The 17,475-nt window shown below is 47.3% G+C and overlaps 3 protein-coding genes across 3 annotated transcripts in view; all 3 read right to left on the reverse strand.

Annotated features, from left to right (window-relative positions):
• Positions 1-77: 77 nt before the first annotated feature.
• Positions 78-1,042, reverse strand: LOC136186043 (mediator of RNA polymerase II transcription subunit 20-like). The gene is made up of 4 exons (XM_065973283.1): positions 909-1,042; positions 695-843; positions 547-636; positions 78-320 (listed from the first exon to the last, which is right to left on the reverse strand). Exons 2-4 carry the CDS (start codon positions 839-841, stop codon positions 120-122), a joined length of 438 nt encoding a protein of 145 aa, XP_065829355.1. The 5' UTR covers positions 842-843; positions 909-1,042; the 3' UTR covers positions 78-119.
• LOC136186040 (disintegrin and metalloproteinase domain-containing protein 10-like) lies at positions 918-4,764 on the reverse strand. Its single transcript, XM_065973279.1, has 26 exons — positions 4,631-4,764; positions 4,462-4,579; positions 4,280-4,403; positions 4,097-4,227; positions 3,959-4,034; positions 3,830-3,903; positions 3,715-3,776; positions 3,601-3,658; positions 3,462-3,544; positions 3,303-3,410; positions 3,164-3,247; positions 3,054-3,108; positions 2,969-3,001; positions 2,851-2,911; positions 2,752-2,794; positions 2,638-2,700; positions 2,478-2,576; positions 2,348-2,420; positions 2,155-2,299; positions 2,009-2,101; positions 1,771-1,921; positions 1,595-1,722; positions 1,504-1,549; positions 1,366-1,453; positions 1,115-1,307; positions 918-1,057 (listed from the first exon to the last, which is right to left on the reverse strand). The coding sequence occupies exons 2-25, from the start codon at positions 4,535-4,537 to the stop codon at positions 1,207-1,209; spliced, it is 2,055 nt and encodes a 684-aa protein (XP_065829351.1). The 5' UTR covers positions 4,538-4,579; positions 4,631-4,764; the 3' UTR covers positions 918-1,057; positions 1,115-1,206.
• LOC136186036 (uncharacterized) overlaps positions 4,722-17,475 on the reverse strand; it is a 29,472-nt gene continuing 16,718 nt past the window's right edge. The window contains exons 24-57 of the mRNA XM_065973276.1: positions 15,915-17,427; positions 15,656-15,855; positions 15,221-15,597; positions 14,919-15,167; positions 14,078-14,867; positions 12,479-14,027; positions 12,235-12,423; positions 11,983-12,185; positions 11,760-11,933; positions 11,483-11,711; positions 11,380-11,432; positions 11,247-11,327; positions 11,128-11,199; positions 8,812-11,069; positions 8,684-8,761; positions 8,500-8,635; positions 8,340-8,447; positions 8,209-8,289; positions 7,739-8,146; positions 7,558-7,683; positions 7,274-7,510; positions 7,134-7,213; positions 6,933-7,080; positions 6,790-6,874; positions 6,653-6,735; positions 6,399-6,602; positions 6,249-6,346; positions 5,993-6,194; positions 5,808-5,936; positions 5,654-5,755; positions 5,468-5,596; positions 5,010-5,416; positions 4,857-4,955; positions 4,722-4,802 (exon numbers count right to left, since the gene is read on the reverse strand). Coding sequence (XP_065829348.1) covers positions 4,763-4,802; positions 4,857-4,955; positions 5,010-5,416; positions 5,468-5,596; positions 5,654-5,755; positions 5,808-5,936; positions 5,993-6,194; positions 6,249-6,346; positions 6,399-6,602; positions 6,653-6,735; positions 6,790-6,874; positions 6,933-7,080; positions 7,134-7,213; positions 7,274-7,510; positions 7,558-7,683; positions 7,739-8,146; positions 8,209-8,289; positions 8,340-8,447; positions 8,500-8,635; positions 8,684-8,761; positions 8,812-11,069; positions 11,128-11,199; positions 11,247-11,327; positions 11,380-11,432; positions 11,483-11,711; positions 11,760-11,933; positions 11,983-12,185; positions 12,235-12,423; positions 12,479-14,027; positions 14,078-14,867; positions 14,919-15,167; positions 15,221-15,597; positions 15,656-15,855; positions 15,915-17,427 — 10,917 coding nt within the window. The 3' untranslated portion in view covers positions 4,722-4,762. The remainder of the gene's footprint in view (positions 4,803-4,856; positions 4,956-5,009; positions 5,417-5,467; positions 5,597-5,653; positions 5,756-5,807; positions 5,937-5,992; positions 6,195-6,248; positions 6,347-6,398; positions 6,603-6,652; positions 6,736-6,789; positions 6,875-6,932; positions 7,081-7,133; positions 7,214-7,273; positions 7,511-7,557; positions 7,684-7,738; positions 8,147-8,208; positions 8,290-8,339; positions 8,448-8,499; positions 8,636-8,683; positions 8,762-8,811; positions 11,070-11,127; positions 11,200-11,246; positions 11,328-11,379; positions 11,433-11,482; positions 11,712-11,759; positions 11,934-11,982; positions 12,186-12,234; positions 12,424-12,478; positions 14,028-14,077; positions 14,868-14,918; positions 15,168-15,220; positions 15,598-15,655; positions 15,856-15,914; positions 17,428-17,475) is intronic.

Genomic DNA, 17,475 nt, shown 5'->3' on the forward strand with positions numbered 1-17,475 from the left:
TTCGAATTTCAGAGCGTCCCGGATGTGAAGAATTTCGAGGCAGTGCGATTCATATTAATAATTTATTTATTACACTATTGAATTGTCCTATATTTGCTCCCGGAGTACATGTTCACATACTAAACCGTTTTGGCTGATCTCATTTCGTCAAATACACTTACGTACTGCATTGCTGTGTCAAGGGGGCTATACTGCTTGTCTGATGATCGAGGCACGGGCGCCACGGCAGGAAGGACCAGAGATCCGTCGACAAGTCGGCCGATGAATTCAGTCAAACTCTTCCAGCAGATAGAGGGATCGACAAAAGGAAGAGCTTCAATCTGATAAAAGATACAGACAAAACGCTAAAACCTTGCCAAATGAATAATTAAAATAATTAATGCAATTAAAATTTAATTAATTAACTCTCTACGGTTTTATGGAAGTACAGTACGGAGTCTATTGAACCTGAAGGACTTTGGTGGACCATCCTTCCCACCCCGATTAGCCTAAACTAATCTATGTTTGGTCCTACGGAGGTGACGGTGAAATGCATACAGTACGCACTTCAATGAGAACTCCTTTGACTGATTGGCCAATAGTGGCAATGCCTATTCGTATTGCATAGTCTCCAAGTCGATACTTGTACCCCTTTACCTGAGAGAGATAGAGTGGCTACATTGAGATGTAGTCTACACCACATTGAGTTCTGAACCTGAGACGCATTGCTCGCTTTCGGCTGATAGAAACTCGCTAGACGATCGATAATCCGCACGATGGACGAGTCGGCCACGATGCAAGGTCCCGCGTCGAGAATGACGAAAGTTGAGTGCGGATATTCGGACACACGGACGATGTACATTGCTAGAAAGAAAATGCGCGCTCTCTCGATTTTCTGTACATGTACATCGCCGCGATGCTATTCGTACGCGATCCGTGCAGATTTTGCGATTGGTAAGCGTCGCATTCGATTGTCCAGCCTCCCGATTTTTGCGCTCCCAGCAGCTCGAGTCGCTGTTGGAGAATATCGACGCCTTGCGAGGGGTTTTTTCCGCTTGGAGGGTTCCAGTATGTTACGCTGCAAAAGCCAAGTCGTTTGAGATGTGAAGCGTTGGTCTCATCAGCCGTAGCTCACCACGAAACTCCCATTGGCTAAAGAATGCAGTACAGGAACGTGCTTTAGCGTGCTACGGTAGTGTAGCAAAGGAAAAATTAAAATGATTCAATCTAATATTCTTCAGGCAAGAGAGGATCTCTTTCTTTGCCTTTTACAAACTTCTCCGGATACTTTCGTCGATACGTGAAATGAACGATCACCAGAAAGACAACTAATAAACATATTAATTAATCAATTGTATGCTTTCAAAAAAAGAGCTTCTTGCTTACTAAGCCCTGCAAATCCAGCTACAGCAATGTACCAATTCTTTTTTAGCCAATCCGCTATGTCTCCCAAGTTGATTTTGTTCAGAATATTCTAAATAGAATGCGTACCAAGATGATGAAGAAAAGTCATTTCAAAAATACCTTCAAGTCATCCAAAGGCGTCTGATTATCAACAACTTTGCACGCTCTAGAGAAGACATTCTGTTTATGCAGAATACCGGTACTCTCTTACCCATCTTGAGTGCAGTAGCCTGTCAGATCCATGCACGTTGTTCCGGCTCGAAGAAACGTCAGATTGACTCCTGGCTGGTCTTCTGTGGAACGGCAGAGATTGTCCCAAACACAGCAGACGTGACAAACCTATCAGAGAAATAAAACTTCGAGATATTGTACACTGACGAGCATTACTTGTAAGCTGTCGGCGCATACACATGATTCAGCGTTCCATTGGGAGCACGCCGATCCTGTACACTCTCCATTCTGACAAAAATTGGCTCCTTCGTTGCACGTCTCATTGTTTGGCTTTGGTTGGGGAGGAGGGCAATCTCCCGACGATCCGCTAATAACAGACACGCATTGAATGTTTTGTACATTGACCATAAAGACGTGCAAGAGATTTTGTCTAAACGCGCCCCTATCCTCTTACTTGCAATAAGACGCCGTTAGGCACTCCTCTTCAAGACGACAGATGCCCATACTGAAGATGCACGAGTCATTACAACACGGTTTTACCAAAGGACTGAATTTAGATGAGATTATATGAATTTTGTTCACGATGCGCGCTCCAAATACCTGCACAGAGCTCCGTCTCGAAGAGTACAATTTCCCGGAGTGCAGCAAGGATCAATGGCATTGCATTCTTCAGGAGAAGACGAACCGCAGTCGCACTCCTCTCCCTCTTCAATCACCCCGTTGCCGCATTGAGGACCTCGGTTTTCTGAACAACTACGTCAATCGCAATAAGAAATAAAAAACAATTCCTTGCCTTGACTGAAGCATGTCAGAGACCATTTCGCTGATATGACAGAAGCCATCGTTTCTGCACTGCATGGAGAAAACTAAGAGAAACAGGGTGAATCAAAATTTCCCAGCAAGAATCCGGCCGGCCAAATCACTTTTCGATTATTAGGAAGACTTCCGTCTGTGGCCGATGCAAACATGATAAAGTTTCCCGCAGATCCGCCGGGCGTGCATTCGCCTCCTGGTTCATCATGCTGTCGGAAAAAAATCGCAGCATGCGCTGATGCTAGGGGGCCTTACTAAGCTGTAATTTACCGGAGAGCCAAAGTTGTGTCCCAGCTCATGAGTCGTAGTTATAGCAGACACAGAGCGAGGGACCTTCAATAAAAACATCAGCACCCAGTCTATCAATTTCGCGTCATTCCTTACCAGTCGACCGTAATTTAGAAGAGTAGTCAGCCCAGTATTGAGACTATAAACACTTTTGTAGGCAAGCTGTTGTATATAGAAAATAAATAGTCTAAAAACCTTCTTTCTCCCTGATTGGTTCTAACGCGGTTCTGTTCACAGACTCCTCCCGTACCAGAAGCTAAATAATCCAAAAAAATTTAAAATCTCAGCAGAGAGAAAACTTAGAAAACATTGCCTGTGCCTCCGACCCAAGCAAGACCGATAACACCTATAAGCAAATTCAACGACAATTCCTCCGGCGAGCAGATATAGACACTAACCGCTATCAAAATCTCTGTAAGTGAATAAGTGGCCCAAACAATATTCACTAAAATCCTGCGCACCAATTGCAACGTTTGTGCGTAAACAAGTGAACATCAATCAGGCTTGCCATTTCAGAAAATGTGTCTAAGAGCTCCTCGACCCCAAATGATCCTAGAAAGGGATAATCTGGATTTTGATTGTCCTTGTAAATCTAAATTTCGATGTTAATAAGAATTTTCTTTGCACATCTCAAGTGTCATACGTACAAGAATTTTGTCAATTCTAAATCCAATATTCTGTATTTCGCTACTGAATTCCGTTTCTCTAAACATCTGATTGGCTTGCTCAATATGATAGGTCATTTCCGTTATAGTCTAAAATCAGTTCATAGAAAGAAAGGCAACGCTTTCATTCACCCTACATACCCGTGGCTCATTTGACTCTCCTGGCCCAGAGTAGAACAAATGATCAGCAACGACAAACACAGGACAAGTATTGTACTCCGGGTCTAAAGTTAAAAGGTCAACTAATCATTAGACTGTATTGTGTAATGCTCATTCTCACCAAATTGAATAAACCTTCGTTTCGATCTTGCCTTTTCATTTTTGAGCATAATTGATTCCTGAGGAGTTTACGCTAAATCACTCAACGTTCTTGCCACACAGTATAAGATGAAACCTGCATAGACTTCAATTTTTCAGGACAAAACGTATTTGTTCTATTGTAAATGACGTCACTTTCTAGAAAAGGAGATTTGTGCAATTTACAAGACATGCATAAAGCAGCCGGCTACCTTTGTAAACGATTGATTGTGAAGACCGACTTCCTTCAAAATATCGGGCAGCCGGTTCGACGTGAAAACTCTCACTGGAGAGAACGAATTCGCAAAGTAAACAACTCGGGATGCTATAAAACGGTTTACTTGGACAAATGAATAACTCCGTCGAATATCTCTTCCTGAGAATCCCATCGACCGTGAACTCGACTATCGGCAAATCCTTTCGATCAAAACAGTCAAAACTGACGGCGAAAACATTTCTCTATACAATATCTCGCTGACCTTCGACGTGTCCGATCTTGAATTGACGTCTATCAAAAGCGATTTCTTCGCTTCCTTCTCGGCTGATTGCAATGGCCTTCACATTTCGTCCTAGCAATCGCTCGTTCGGTAGCAAACGAACCAAAAACTTTCTAATAACAACGTAGAGAGATCGGCAAATTGAAATAGAAAGAGGGAAGGCACCTATGCGGCGTTCGAATCGTGATGCGAACTTGCTCCGTGTCTCGGCGGTACAGCGACGACGTTGCGCCGTCGCTGGACAGCTGCACGCTAGCTCGTTCGTAGTCCGACACGAAATGGTCGAGCGCTGCAAGGAAAATAAACGCGATTCAGGATAGATCAGCAGAAAGGAACAACAAACCTACAGCGTATCGCTAGTAGACAAGTAAACTCGACGGCAGAAAGGAAAAGGATGCCGACGACGCAACGCGATAATCCCATGATTACGCCCTCTCACGTGAATTGCAGGTGACGTCGTTATGCCTACAAATGATAATCAAATGCTTGAATATTATTGGCTGTTCGCCTAACGACTTATCGATTTGAAATACGTTGCTGTGCTGAGACGCTTTTTCTGTCATTTAGATAAATTAGAAATTTAAAGTTATTTGTTCACTTACAGACAGCTCAGACAATCGTTTAGCATAAAATTTAGTTTTTAGTTTTTTAGACCTCCTCTTCTTCGTCAATACCTTCCATGTAGGCTCTGAAAAAAAGCACAAAATTTTCATTTCTTTCGGCTGAAAAATCATCTTCATACCCCGACTGCTTGGCCAACTCAAACAGCTTTTGCATGTCTTCTTCAATCGTCTTCTGAAGACCGGCTGAAGTAGAACGACGAGAGAAACGTGAACCTCGTCTACACGCAACACAAAGCCGTCTCTATAATGTCCATGAGCTACTACAACCTTACTTTCTTAGGGCGGCATTCTGATAGATCTGATCGAGCATGGCGTCAAGTTCCGACGTCGGTTTACAAGGAAAAAGAACTCGCAGAGCTCCGCCCAATTCGTCCTCCCCAAATCGTCCCGTTTGTACGAGTCTCGCAACCAATTCCATTCCTTGTTTCTCCACCGCCGCCAAGCGTTCCATTTCCGACTTTTGCCGCTGGCTCTCCAGTGCCTGATTTGTCTCCAATTCCAACTGACGCCTCGCTTCCTCCGTCGCCGCAGCTCCAAGAGTAGCACTCACTTTTCGACGGCCAACAGACGACGACTGACGAGAAATTCGACGTTCAATTTTCGCTTGAAGACGCTGCTTCAGCGCGTCCTCCTGCTGCCGACGCTCCTTCGCCAAAGCGGAGCCCAGACGTTCCATTTCCTAGAGACAATTGAACTATAGCCCAAGACGCTTATACTTATTCGTTCGTACTTCTTTGTGTTCCCTGATGACTTGTTCCTGTTGCTCGTTGAGGCTCCGGTCCTCTGCCTTGGCCGTCTCCTGAATTAGCCCCTTCTGCAATTGATGAATTGCTATGACGTCTTCTCGCTTCTTTGTCAGCTGCAGTAAAGACAAAAAACATGCTTTTGGACTTTTTAGATACAATTGGCTTCTCACTTCGCGAGCTCTCGTTAGCTGTTGAGCGAAAAAACCAGCACCGATACCGTCTTCGTCCTTTTGAACGTCCTTCTCTGATTCCTTGCGAACGTCGCATTGAATCTACTCGGCGAAAACCAGAATAATAATAATTCAGCCAATAAGGTAATTGTACTTTAGCGATTTCGGATGCCAAACTGACTCTTCTCATTTTCAGCAAATTTCCGATGTCCGTTTTGTGTTTTAACCACAGTTTACGATCCGTCTGCCGAGTCTTTTGCATTGATCCACTGACGAGTCCAAGCTTCAAGGCAAAAACACTCTCAGCATTAAAAAAATAATCGACGCATAATTTCAAACCAGCAAGTCTCGTCGTTTCTTCAGTTCCAGCCATCGACGCAGATCCCTCTGCTTCTCCAATAAATTTTTCCGCATGAGTTTTCTTTGTCGAAGTTTATTTAGCGCAAGGCGATTTTCCTGACTGGTCAATTGGGCAGCTTGATCATCGACAAATCGTTTTCTTTCTTCCTTTGATAACGCCACTTGGGAGTCAAGAACGTTTCTGAAAAAAATCGCCTTGTGGGTAATTACAAATACAAAGGGCGTCTTTCCGTACTTGACAATGGACTGAACTCTCATCCTCGTAAAGTCTCTATCCTTCAGTTCCTGTATCATGCCCGCCTCCCATTTCTTATGCAAATTCTCCAACCGTTTCTTCACGGAGTACAATTTACGCTTTGACGCATCGGCAAAGGCGCGCACTCACCTCGACTTCTATCTCTTGCACTCGGACGCGTTCTTGCCTTTCTTTGTTCAGATCTCTCAGCTCCGACAGATTAACAAAGTTCATGTCGCTTTGATTTGCGGACTTCTGCGACAAGAGAGACATCAGCTTCTGCGTTTGATTCATGATCAGCTGTTCCGTGAACGTGTGCAGTTGCTCGTATAGAGAACTAACTGCCTCGCCCGCCTAGACAAAAACTACTTCGTCAAAAACGCTGGCAAAAACGGACTGTTTGCCTCTTTGTCCAATATCGTCTCCAGGCCTTCACGCTCCTGTCTCTGATGCTTCAGAAACGTCAGTCTTGCCTTTACCAGGTCAACTACAGAAGAATAAAAGACATGGTATGTGTCGGACGAGTTAATTGCTAAGTTACCGAAGTGTCGAGATCCTCCTTTGGCAAACATAGCCTTTTCTTGATTCTTTATAAAAGAATTCATTGCTTCTGTTTGTCCTTTTGCCTGTACGATACGAGACGTCGACGCCTCAAAAATAAAATTTCACTCATTTTTTGCGTGCCTGAGAAATTCGTTTTGCTTGATTGCTTTCTGGCAATTTGGACTCGAGATCAACAAGAGCCGCCTGCAGTTCCTCTCGCTTTTCCGTCATCTTGTCCGTTACTTGTCCGTCGAGTGTCGCCAACGATTTCAGAAGGGAAGGATTCGAACTTCGCAAGGTTAGAAATACGCGTAAAAAAGTCCTATAATAATCACTAAGCACCTGGAAACTGAATTGACAACGGTTTCTCGTTGCGCAGTCAAGAGTTCATCTAAATCATCGGCATGCTCCTTCTCCTCTTCCTAAAAATGAGAGCGATACATGTATAGCCAAATTCGACGAATGAAAATTTGTCGTCTTACCAACGATTCTCCTATTGCCTCTCTCTTGGCCAATCGATCCATCAGCACGACGCGCACGCGAGCGATTTCCTCGTCCATCTCGCGCTCAACCAAGGCGAGTGCTTCGTGATATTGCGGAACGAGGACGGCGAGATGAGAACAGCGTCCTTCGTCGGGGCACGATTTCGACGCCGACACCTCTTTCAGCAAAGTCCTTTGCAAGTCTTTTAAACCGATTAGCATTTTCGCAGCAAAAATCTAAAATTTATTTGCACGTATAATCTTGGAACAATTTGGCGGCGCACCTTTCTTAATTTCTCGTCTTCTTCGTCTTGCTCGTGTCGAAGCTCGTCCTCCAATTCGTCGTTTTCTTCCCGCTGCTGTTTCTTCAGCAGGGGCGACGCCTCGACATCCTGAAGACTCTTCGGATCCTGAAAAACGAGTAATACAGTACAGAGAATTCGTAATCATCGCAAATCAACTCACGTCCGGCAAGGAAAGAACCGACGGCATAGCGCCGACGCTTCGCTTGGATGTTGGCGGAGCGGCAACACTCCGCTTGCCGCCATAGAAATCGGACGAGACGCGAGACGCGTTTCCCACTTGGTACTTGGACGAGCTGTTGTGCCACTGGTCGAACTGCTGCGTGTGCGTGACGCGTCGCTTCAGCGTCGTCTTCTTTCGATAGATCATGCCCTGTTCCTCCGATATGGCTGAGCCGATCCACTGGTCTTTCTTCACTTTGATGCCGCGACAATCGATCTTTTTCCACGGCAACAATTCCGTCACGACGACGGCCTTTCCATCGTTTAGGTCCGGATTCGGCTTGGCTTGAACGATTTTGATTTTGAACTTGCCGATCAAGTAGGCAGTTCCGTCGCAAGGTGAATAAACCTGAGAATAAAAAGGAAGAGGTGACTCATTAAGAGAAAGAGCAAGTGACCGCGCTTCCTCACCCCTTCCTCCGACTTTTCGACCTTCATACCGCGCTGAAAGCGTTCGCGGTAGTGCTTCAATTCAAGATCTTTTCTTCGTTTCTGAGTGGGATAAGCGATGCCTGGGAAAAAAATTTCCGAGCGCTACTTACGTCGTGTCGCCTTGCAAGAGTTTGGGCCACTTCCTTTGCGCGTTTTTCTCGTTCACGTCCTATAGTCTTTTCCAAGTCGATGACCATGCACCTTAGGCGACCGAGAAGCTGGATAAGAAAGTCGGTGAGTTCTGTTAAATTGTGTTACAGCTATACATACTATTGCTTCCTTCTGAGGCGTCAAACAGCCATGAAATCGCAGTGTTTGAATAAGCCACACAGACAGCTCCATATTCAAATCGAGCTTCATCTGATCAAGTTCGGCGTCCAGTCGAACAGAAGCCAAATAATCCATTCTATACAAAGAAAGGTCCAACGACCCTATACCAACCGATACCACCTACCCGTCCAACTCCGCTTGAAGCTGTTCCGGTTCCGACTGCATCAGAGCAACGATGAGTTCTTCTTCCGGAAGCACATCACTACACGGCAAAAGGTTTATCCAAAATCAAAGGTATGAGGTCACACTTACTTTTCGAATAATGCAGCTGATGGGACCGGCAAGGTTGGTGACGGCGGTCCGTCGTCGTTACCTTCGTCGTCTGAACGCGGTTCGCCAATTTGTCCCAACATGCCCCACAATCGTTTCGGTTTTCGTCGCTGGGAGGTCGATGCTCTGGACGACGAGCGCGACGGCGCATCACTGGCTAACGAACCTTGCTTCGAAAATAGACTCGTAACACGACGAGTGATCGAAGCGAATCGCGACAATCGCTTGGGCTCGTCGTCGTCGTCGTCGTCGGGCTTTGCTGGAGGAAGCGACTGTGACGGCGTCTCTTGACGGTCGGGAATCGATTGCGGAACGAAACGCAACGAAAACGAAAGACTCGACCCAGGACGAGAATCCGGTCGAGATACGTCCACTGACGGCGTAGGAGACGATGGCTCAGACGACTTTCTTCTTTCTTCGATCGTCCGTTCGAGTAACACTCCCGCGTTGGCGTGCTGAAGGCCAATTGAACTCAGCGGCATGCGATTCCGTCGACGCACTCGAAGACCGACGCCGCCGCGACTCGGTAACGTCGATCGAGACGAGTCAGGACGAGTCGATGGGGCTGAATCTGGACGAGTAGAACGCGGGTCAGGCGTATTCGCCGCTGGCGGAGAACTCGATTCGCTTTCTAATTGAATCGGCGTTCGGTTGAGCTCAACTCCAACGGTCGTCTGAACCGTTCCCATTAGCGGTTCTTTCGCCTTTCGACGGCCCTTCAATTTGAGCCCGACACGTCGCTTTGAGTCAGTTTCAGGCTCGTCTTCGCCTTCCGACGAGGGATTCTCTTCGGGGAATGCAGAAGCTGCTCGGCTGCTCGTTTCTTGTTTGCTAAACGGCGTACGGCGAATGTCAACGTTTTCGGTCGTCTGTACGGCACCGGCAGCAACCAAGTTCTTTTTTCGTCTCTTCGTCTTTAATCCTGGTCTCTCATCGGGCTGCTCTTCTCCTCCTTCATTCTCTGGCGACGTTCTAATCTCAGCAGTGCGCCCGACGAAATGACTTTCTGTCGTTGTTACACTTCCCGAAAGAGGACTCTTTTTCTTTCGCTTTAGTTTAAGAGCGAATTTCTTCGGTTCATCGCCTTCGGAGTGCTCGTCGTCGTCGTCGTCTTCCGTCGGCGGCGGACTTCGAAGATGCTCTCCGTCTATCGGGCCTGACATGACCGACGCCGACACGGTGAGCCGAGAATTCGCTCTCCGTCCACTTGCAACGAGCTGCGAAGAAGTCGGCACGTCTTCCGTCTCAACCGTCGCATGAAAACCTCGCCCTTTTCGCTTTCCCTTCAGCTGCAATTTAGGTCCCTCGTTGTTTTCGTCGTTCCCGCTGTTCGACGGCGACGCTTCGTTGTCGCTCGGTTTTTCCGACTCCGGCTTTTCGTCGCTTTCAAGTCTTTCGTCAAAAGCGCAGTCGTCGTTGCTGTCATCTTCAGCCGATTGGACGAGAACGATGTGCTTTGACGTCGACGGTTTCAACGAACCAAATGTCGATCCCGATCGCGAATTTCGTTTCTCGACGCCAGTCAAACTCGGTAATTTTCGTCTCACAGCAGGAATACTGTCCAGTCGATGCCGTACCAACATCAAAGTTTCGTCAGTCATACTCGGTCGAACTAATTGCTGTCTGTCTTCCACGAGAGGTGGCAGAACGATTCCGCTACTCGACGACGATCCCTTTTCGTTCTTTGCACCGTTTTTCTTCACGCTCTCTTCTGAACTCGACCGACTTCCGAGCACCTCGACCTTGCTCGTTGGGCGACTCTTCTTGTCCTCTTTGACGAGGTTCTCTCGGCTGCCTTCGTCGCTCGACGATATGCTGTATATCGTGCCTAGACGCTTTGTTGGCACAAGTCTCGGTCCTTCGTTCTCGTAAAGATCCTGAGCGCTCGATCGTCCCGACGTCACTTGGAGAGAAAATTCGCTCGTCGGAGTAGCACTGCGACTCGCGAGCGATATGCGACTGTCAGTAGTTTTGAGTCGTTTTCGAAGGTCTGTGACCTCCTTTGTGCTTTGTTTTCTCTTCGCCGAATCTCCACTTTCGAGCGTGATTGAGCCCTTCTTTCGACAGGAGACGCAGCCGCAGAAAAATCGTAAAAAGCGCCATCTTTCGCCGCTTAGAAGATGATACTTCCAAACGCGACGTCGACGACACGCCACGCTCACAATGACCAACGTCAGGAGAAAAAGAAGTACGAAACCGACGACAGCTCCAATGATGAGAATTTTGTATGTCCACGTCGTCTGTACGTCAAGCAATATTCGCATTTCCTGGCGGTGGTAACGATTCTATTTTACTCACCTCCGTCACGACGACGTCAATCACGCGGACGCACGTCGTTTCAGTGCCGCTATCTTCTGTCACGACATACGTCTGAAAAGACGAAATGTATCTATAGCAAAAAGAGAATTTTGGCCTACGAGAAACAAATCCGGAAAATCGAGAAAGTCCTCAGTATTGAACGATCGGATTTTGATGCCCGTGCTAACAACGAAAACATCCTAGAGACAAAGACTAAAGAAGTGCCCTGCTGTCAAACTACGACGATCTTACGAGAATAGCTGTTGGGATGAACCCGTCAAACGTCACAATAAACCGTGAGTCTGCTGAAGGCAACAACGTCTTATAAACGACAATAAAACAGAACTCGTCATACCGGGAAAATCCTCCACTAGTCGTATATCAACAATTGTCTCGTTCGTCCCGTACAAGACATCCATCAAAGGAGGCGGCGATAGCGACGCTGTCATCGTGCCTTCCGTGATGTTTGTCCCGCTTGGAAAGCGCACAGTGACGTTGACCTCCTTCGCACATCCGGTTGAACGACTCGTATGGTAGACGAGAATGGTCGCGTTGAAAACAAACGCACCGTTTTGAATTTCATGCTGAAAAGGCTAGTCGACATCGCTTTTTTATATAGGCGATTTACTTACGTCATAAGTGACGTTCGTTTTTATTTCTGGGGCGACAAGGCTCATATTGACGGAATTTCCTACCAGTAGAGTGGTGTTGTCCACGAGGGCGTACGCCGTAACATTCACGCGAGGAGGTTCCCCTTTCATTTCCGTCAGCGCGAGGATGTCCGTCGCAGATCCCAAAACGAGTAACTGGAAAGAGATTTAGTCACAATGACTAGATCAAAATGCACAAACATACCCCGGCTTTAAGCGTGTCATTCGCATTGCCACTGGGATTGACAATTTCACCAAAATGCCACGCAACTTCAGCAGGAGACGTGCTATTGGGCGAGCTGATTGCCGTGGGCACGCCACTCGTAAGCGTCATCCCCCCGCGGCTGTCCAAGCCTGCCGACACGATGCGAATAAGGTCGTTGCGGCCAACGACACTCGGCTCAAAGGCTAGAAAAACAAGTGCGATTCTTCAAGGAAACCAACTGAGACGACGCACCTAAAAACATTTGGATATATGACGTTCCGGACGGAAGAGTCAAATCGACGGTGAGCCGGCCAAACTCTCCAAAATTCAGACTATTTTCGTCTGTGCAACTGATGGACGTTTGAATCAGCTGAAGATTGGGAACAGAGGGAGCGGCAATCACTAACTCCTCCACAGCGGCGAGACTGTATGGCACGGCATCTATAAAAAGAGTGCTCAAGAAACTTAGGAACGACGTCGCTCGCCTTATTATTACCGCGTTCGCTGTTTCCGTATTCCAGCGTAGCGTTCAGATAATACACCGCACTGGGACGAACCTTCTCGTGAATCCCATATTTCAGCGTCACTGTCAAATTCTCCTCAGTGCCCAGTTCAAAAACGTCTTCGTCGTCTTCCTGACGAAACAATATAGGTTTCTCAACGACGTCGTAGTCCGTTAGAGCGACGTCGTCCGCCGACGGAAGTCGGTACGCGGACCCGTTTTTGATCGGCAACAAGACGTTTGATTCCGTCGTCAAATTCAAACGCATGTTGTTCGCCTTTAGACACGATCGCGCGCGATGCGAAATTTCGACGACGAATGTAACGACGTCTCCCGCTTCGTAGACTTTGTTTTCTTCTTTAGAAATCATTAGTAATAGATCAGCTCCGACGACGGTAATATTCGTTGTGACAACCGTCGATTCTGAAACGTCGCCCATGCCGTCGACCGATTCATATAAAGCTGCTGAGACTAGCTGAAGATTCTGGCCTTTGAAGACGTTCAGTAGAACGATTTTGAAATTCATAGCGATTTCGTTTGACGTCGCTTTATCTCCATATGCCGTCACTGCGCCGACGGCAGTCTCGATTGAACTCGGTCGAATTTCGTACGTTTTTGGCATCGTGGCCAAAGCGACGTTCAATCCTCGACGAATCGACAACGAGTCGTTTCTCGATGCCAGAGCTATTGCAGGCGCATCAACACCGCTGATAGCGTAGTCGCACGACGAAAAGTCGTCCGATTCGCACACGAGCTCGGTCACTCGAACCGACAAATTAAACCGAGATCTCGGAAAACGCATAACGAGAGTGAATTCGAACGTCGCATTGACGTTGTCGACGACAAGGTAGGGAAGAGCGCTACTGCCGAACGACGGAGCCGCTGTGGAAACAATAACAGTCGGCGCTGTTATTGCTACTGTTGTCTGGGTTGGAGTCACTATTGTCGAGTTCACACTGACGGAAGGACGTTGGCCTGCTGTGTGTCCTGCCTTTGAGCAGTCCAACCGGTGTTGGGAAGAGGCCTCGGCTTTCAAAGTGATTCTCGGTACGTTTATTGATACTTCCGCCAGTTCTTCGTAGCTACGTACCGAAGAGGGAAGATAATTTGATCGATTGGCGCTGTCCCATGTCAACGAAACAAGCAAATGCAAGGACTGCGACGGAACGACAGTTTCCAATACCGTTGCATTGAACGTGCAATTGATGTCTCCAATGGGAGAAGGCAAAAACTCGTCGGCTCGACTTGTATCATAATCAGGGTGGAGAAGAATATTTGAGGAAAGTTCGAGTCGCAAAACAGTGGCGTTAAGAACCGTCTTTTTCATCGGTGCGGAGCAGCGTAAAGTACGGTAGACATCGGAAATGTTCATACCACCAATGTCGATTTGAAGTTTAGGATTAGAAGCAGGATAAGAATTAGGCGCCGAAATCAATCGAGATAATGCGAAAAATTCAACTAATTCGCCGCCATTCACTTGAGACTCCAAGGCAGTAAACCCGACCTCAAGTGACGGCTCGACGATATTCAAAACGACTTCATTCTAAAGAGAAAAATAAAAGCGAACGTGTAATTCCCCTTAAACTCTTTTACCTGAGACGATGCGTCACCAAGCCGAGATGTAGCGTTCATTGCAACCGTCGCATCGTTTTTGCAGTACGGCTTATTTAAAACATTTAAGTTGACGGTCACGACGACGACGTACTGATCAGCTTTATCGACTTCCGTGATATTCCAAAAGCCAAGTTGCACAGAGACAACGCCGTCTCCATTAGTGATTTTCCGATCGTCGGTGAGAAAATAGGGACCGGATACCGAAACTCTGTGAATATCGACGAGGTCATTCACAGTATAGTTAAAATCGGATTGAAGTACTGCACTTAGATCCAAGGACAGATTTGCCCTCAAACGGTCCCACACGGTGACATTAACAACGAGACGTAAATCTTCACCCACAGCTGCTTCCTTTCTCTCCGGCTTCAGAGGAAGCGAATTCGCGACCGTGGATTGAGATTCGATGAAGGCGACAGTCGACGGAGGTTCGCTCGTCGTCTCCAGCACGTACTGACGATTCTCCGATCCGTCGCTGCTATTGGTCGTCAAGTCGAAATAAAATCTCGCCGTTGCCGTCAGAAGTTGACCTACGGTGACATTTTCTATCACCGTCCCCACGATCGTGTACAAAACCGTGCTTTCTCGAATCACGTCGTTTCGAGTTGTCACGACAACAGTTTCGCTGTCGAGTACCTCGGCCGTGGGGTCGTCCACCGAAAACATACTGGAAAAGTTCGTTTTAAGTACGGTGCTATACATTGCAGGCGACGAAACGTCTATGCCGCTGAGTGCGACGGTCATAGACGCCGTACTTCCTCGTCCAACGATTCTGCAGAGAAAAACGGATTAGATATCGAGACAGAAGATAATGAGAACCTACGGAGGATTTAGGTTCATTTCTAAGCGAGGCTCTGCTTCGGTGACGGTTAGTTGGAGGCTGTCGTCCAATTCGCGCCTCCCTTCGACATTGGGATGATTGAAGGCAAAAGTGGTCCTAATATCCAGTCTGGAACCGTTACGATTTGCCGTCACGTTGCTCACGTAGGCATCCACCTCGACAACAAGCTGATCTTCGCTTGTTTCGCCGTTTGTTCCGGCGTTGGAGAAGTCTCCAAGGAAAAACGTAACTCTAGGAAAACGGATCAAGGTATCGGTCAAAGCGGCCACAGTTGCAAATCTCACCTATTGTTCAATATGTTCGATATATTTACGGCGGCGAAGTCTCCAATCAAATTTGTTCCCACGCGTCCAATTTGAGCGCTTGCTATAGCAGTGGCGTTGGCCGGAAGATTGACTTGCACGGAAGCGTTCAACGCCGTCCCAGCAAACCAGTCTACAACGGCAAAAAAGCGAACGGCTTCGCGAACGGCGACGAAGTGTCCTGCAGTCCACCAAACATCGGTCCAGTTCAGAAGGAGACGCAGTGCCGGCTCCGGAACGACGATCGTGCGCAAGAGCGAACCCGAGAAGAGGACGCCATCAGCGTAAAGGTCCGGCTGTAAGGCGAGGGAAAACTCCTTTCGTTCCGTAAGAGAAAGAGGGCGAACGTCGACAAAGATCTGAAACAAGGTATCAAAAAAAAAAGGAGGAGGGTACCGTAGAAGATTGGGTAAGAACCTCATAAATAGTCATTGCATGTTTTGTTGTCGGGGTCCGTATTTCTCCGAGATGAAGCTGAATTTCCTGAACAACGATTCTGCTGCCAGTGGCATTGTACACGGGATTCGTCACGAGTTCTGAACCGAATGTTCTGTTGCCGTTCGACAGCAACGAGGCATTTAGGAAGCGCACAGAAATGGCTTCGTCTGCCGAAATAGCTACACGGGAAAAAAAGGCCGAAAATAATACACACACAGCTTATTTTTCTCATATGTACCGATAAATACAGAAAAGTTTGAAGTTCCGGGAGATTGCTGAAACAGAAGAAGAAAACGAGACTGCCCAAAACCCAGCTCGTTTGGCTGAGAAAGTGGCGAGAACAGAGTCAAGTTGACCGGCAACGCCGGAGCTGCCGTAACTGCTGAGTGAATCGACAGAAAATAAACCCCTCGTTCCAAGGAAAGGCAATAGCTCAAATCAAAGTTAATTCCACAGGCGTCTTCATAGCGTCCAGTAATTTTAAAATCGAACGCTGTTCCATAGCGAATGCCGGAGTTCACGGGAACGCGAATTACGACGTTGATTTCTCCGTTTCGAAATTTCGGTAGCTGAAGAGGCGTACGTATGTCGTGAAAAACGTCAACGAAGTTCCTCGTATTGACGGCGTTCCAGTAGTCGTAACCAACACGAACAAATGACGACAGAAATGACGAACGATTCGACGCGAAAACCAGAGACAAATTCAACGGAACAGCCTCAATAGGTTCCTCGTAGCCGACCGTCAGATTGTAGACGAGTACGTCTCCTCCTCGAATGACACCGTTTCCTTGTCGACTGAGATTTAAATATAACTTGGGACGAACGATTTTCAAATCGATGCAATTCTGCAGCAGGAACTTGTTGCGACTGTTCTCTGCGGAGAACGAAAGAACTAATCTAAGTTGAGCGTTCTCGTTTGACGTATGGTCTGCTCCGTTTAGAACCACAAACAAGGACAAGTCGACGACATCGTTTGCGTTTGCAACGTTGTCCGGTAAATTGACGAGTTCCTTTGCACTATCTCGCAAATCGGCTACGTAGTAGGAAGCATTGGACTCTAGCGGAGTGACAGAACCGTTGGCAATGCTGGACCCATACTTAGCCTGAACGTGAAATGAAGCGTTCGCTTCTGCCGCGCGATAGCAGCCGTACGAACAATTTACCGCATCATCAGGAGATACAGCGTCCATTGGGTGCGTACAAGAAAGCAGCGTTGCTGAGTATTTCGCCGTGGGTAACGTGGACTCAGGAAGCGTGATATTGGAAGATACAGTGAATCGCTCCCCCAACACCAACGGCGTTGCAGAATAGGAGTATTCACAGTTTTTCATATCCCACTGAGTTTTTCCAAAAACAGAAGTACTGAAAATCGGATCAAGAATTTTTCCGGTCGCTTCAGCCGTGACGTTGTATACTCTTCCATTGGGGGCACTTTGGTAGACTAAGAGAGCAGAAACGCTCAAAACTTCGCCTGGAAAAACACTCTCCACGACGTCCAACGTAAAACTTGACGACCACGTTTGATCCACACCCAACCAGCTCCGTTTCACCCTGATCTCTGGCAAGCCAGCCCAATTGAGTTCTGCTGGAAGGAACAGCGTCATTTCAACATCGGTAGTAAGAACAAAAGAGCTCCTATCGTGCCGAGCAACAAAGGAAAGGTTTACTTGATCGCCGGCGTCGAACGTCGCAGGCGTCAGATGAAGGGAAACGACCAACTTTGGTCGCCTCAAAACGACACCGAGTTTTCCCTAAAAAAACAAAACCACCGTCAACCGTACGCAACGTCTCGGAGACTC

This window comes from Oscarella lobularis, chromosome 4 (genome assembly GCF_947507565.1).
Source record: "Oscarella lobularis chromosome 4, ooOscLobu1.1, whole genome shotgun sequence".
Lineage (NCBI taxonomy): Eukaryota > Metazoa > Porifera > Homoscleromorpha > Homosclerophorida > Oscarellidae > Oscarella > Oscarella lobularis.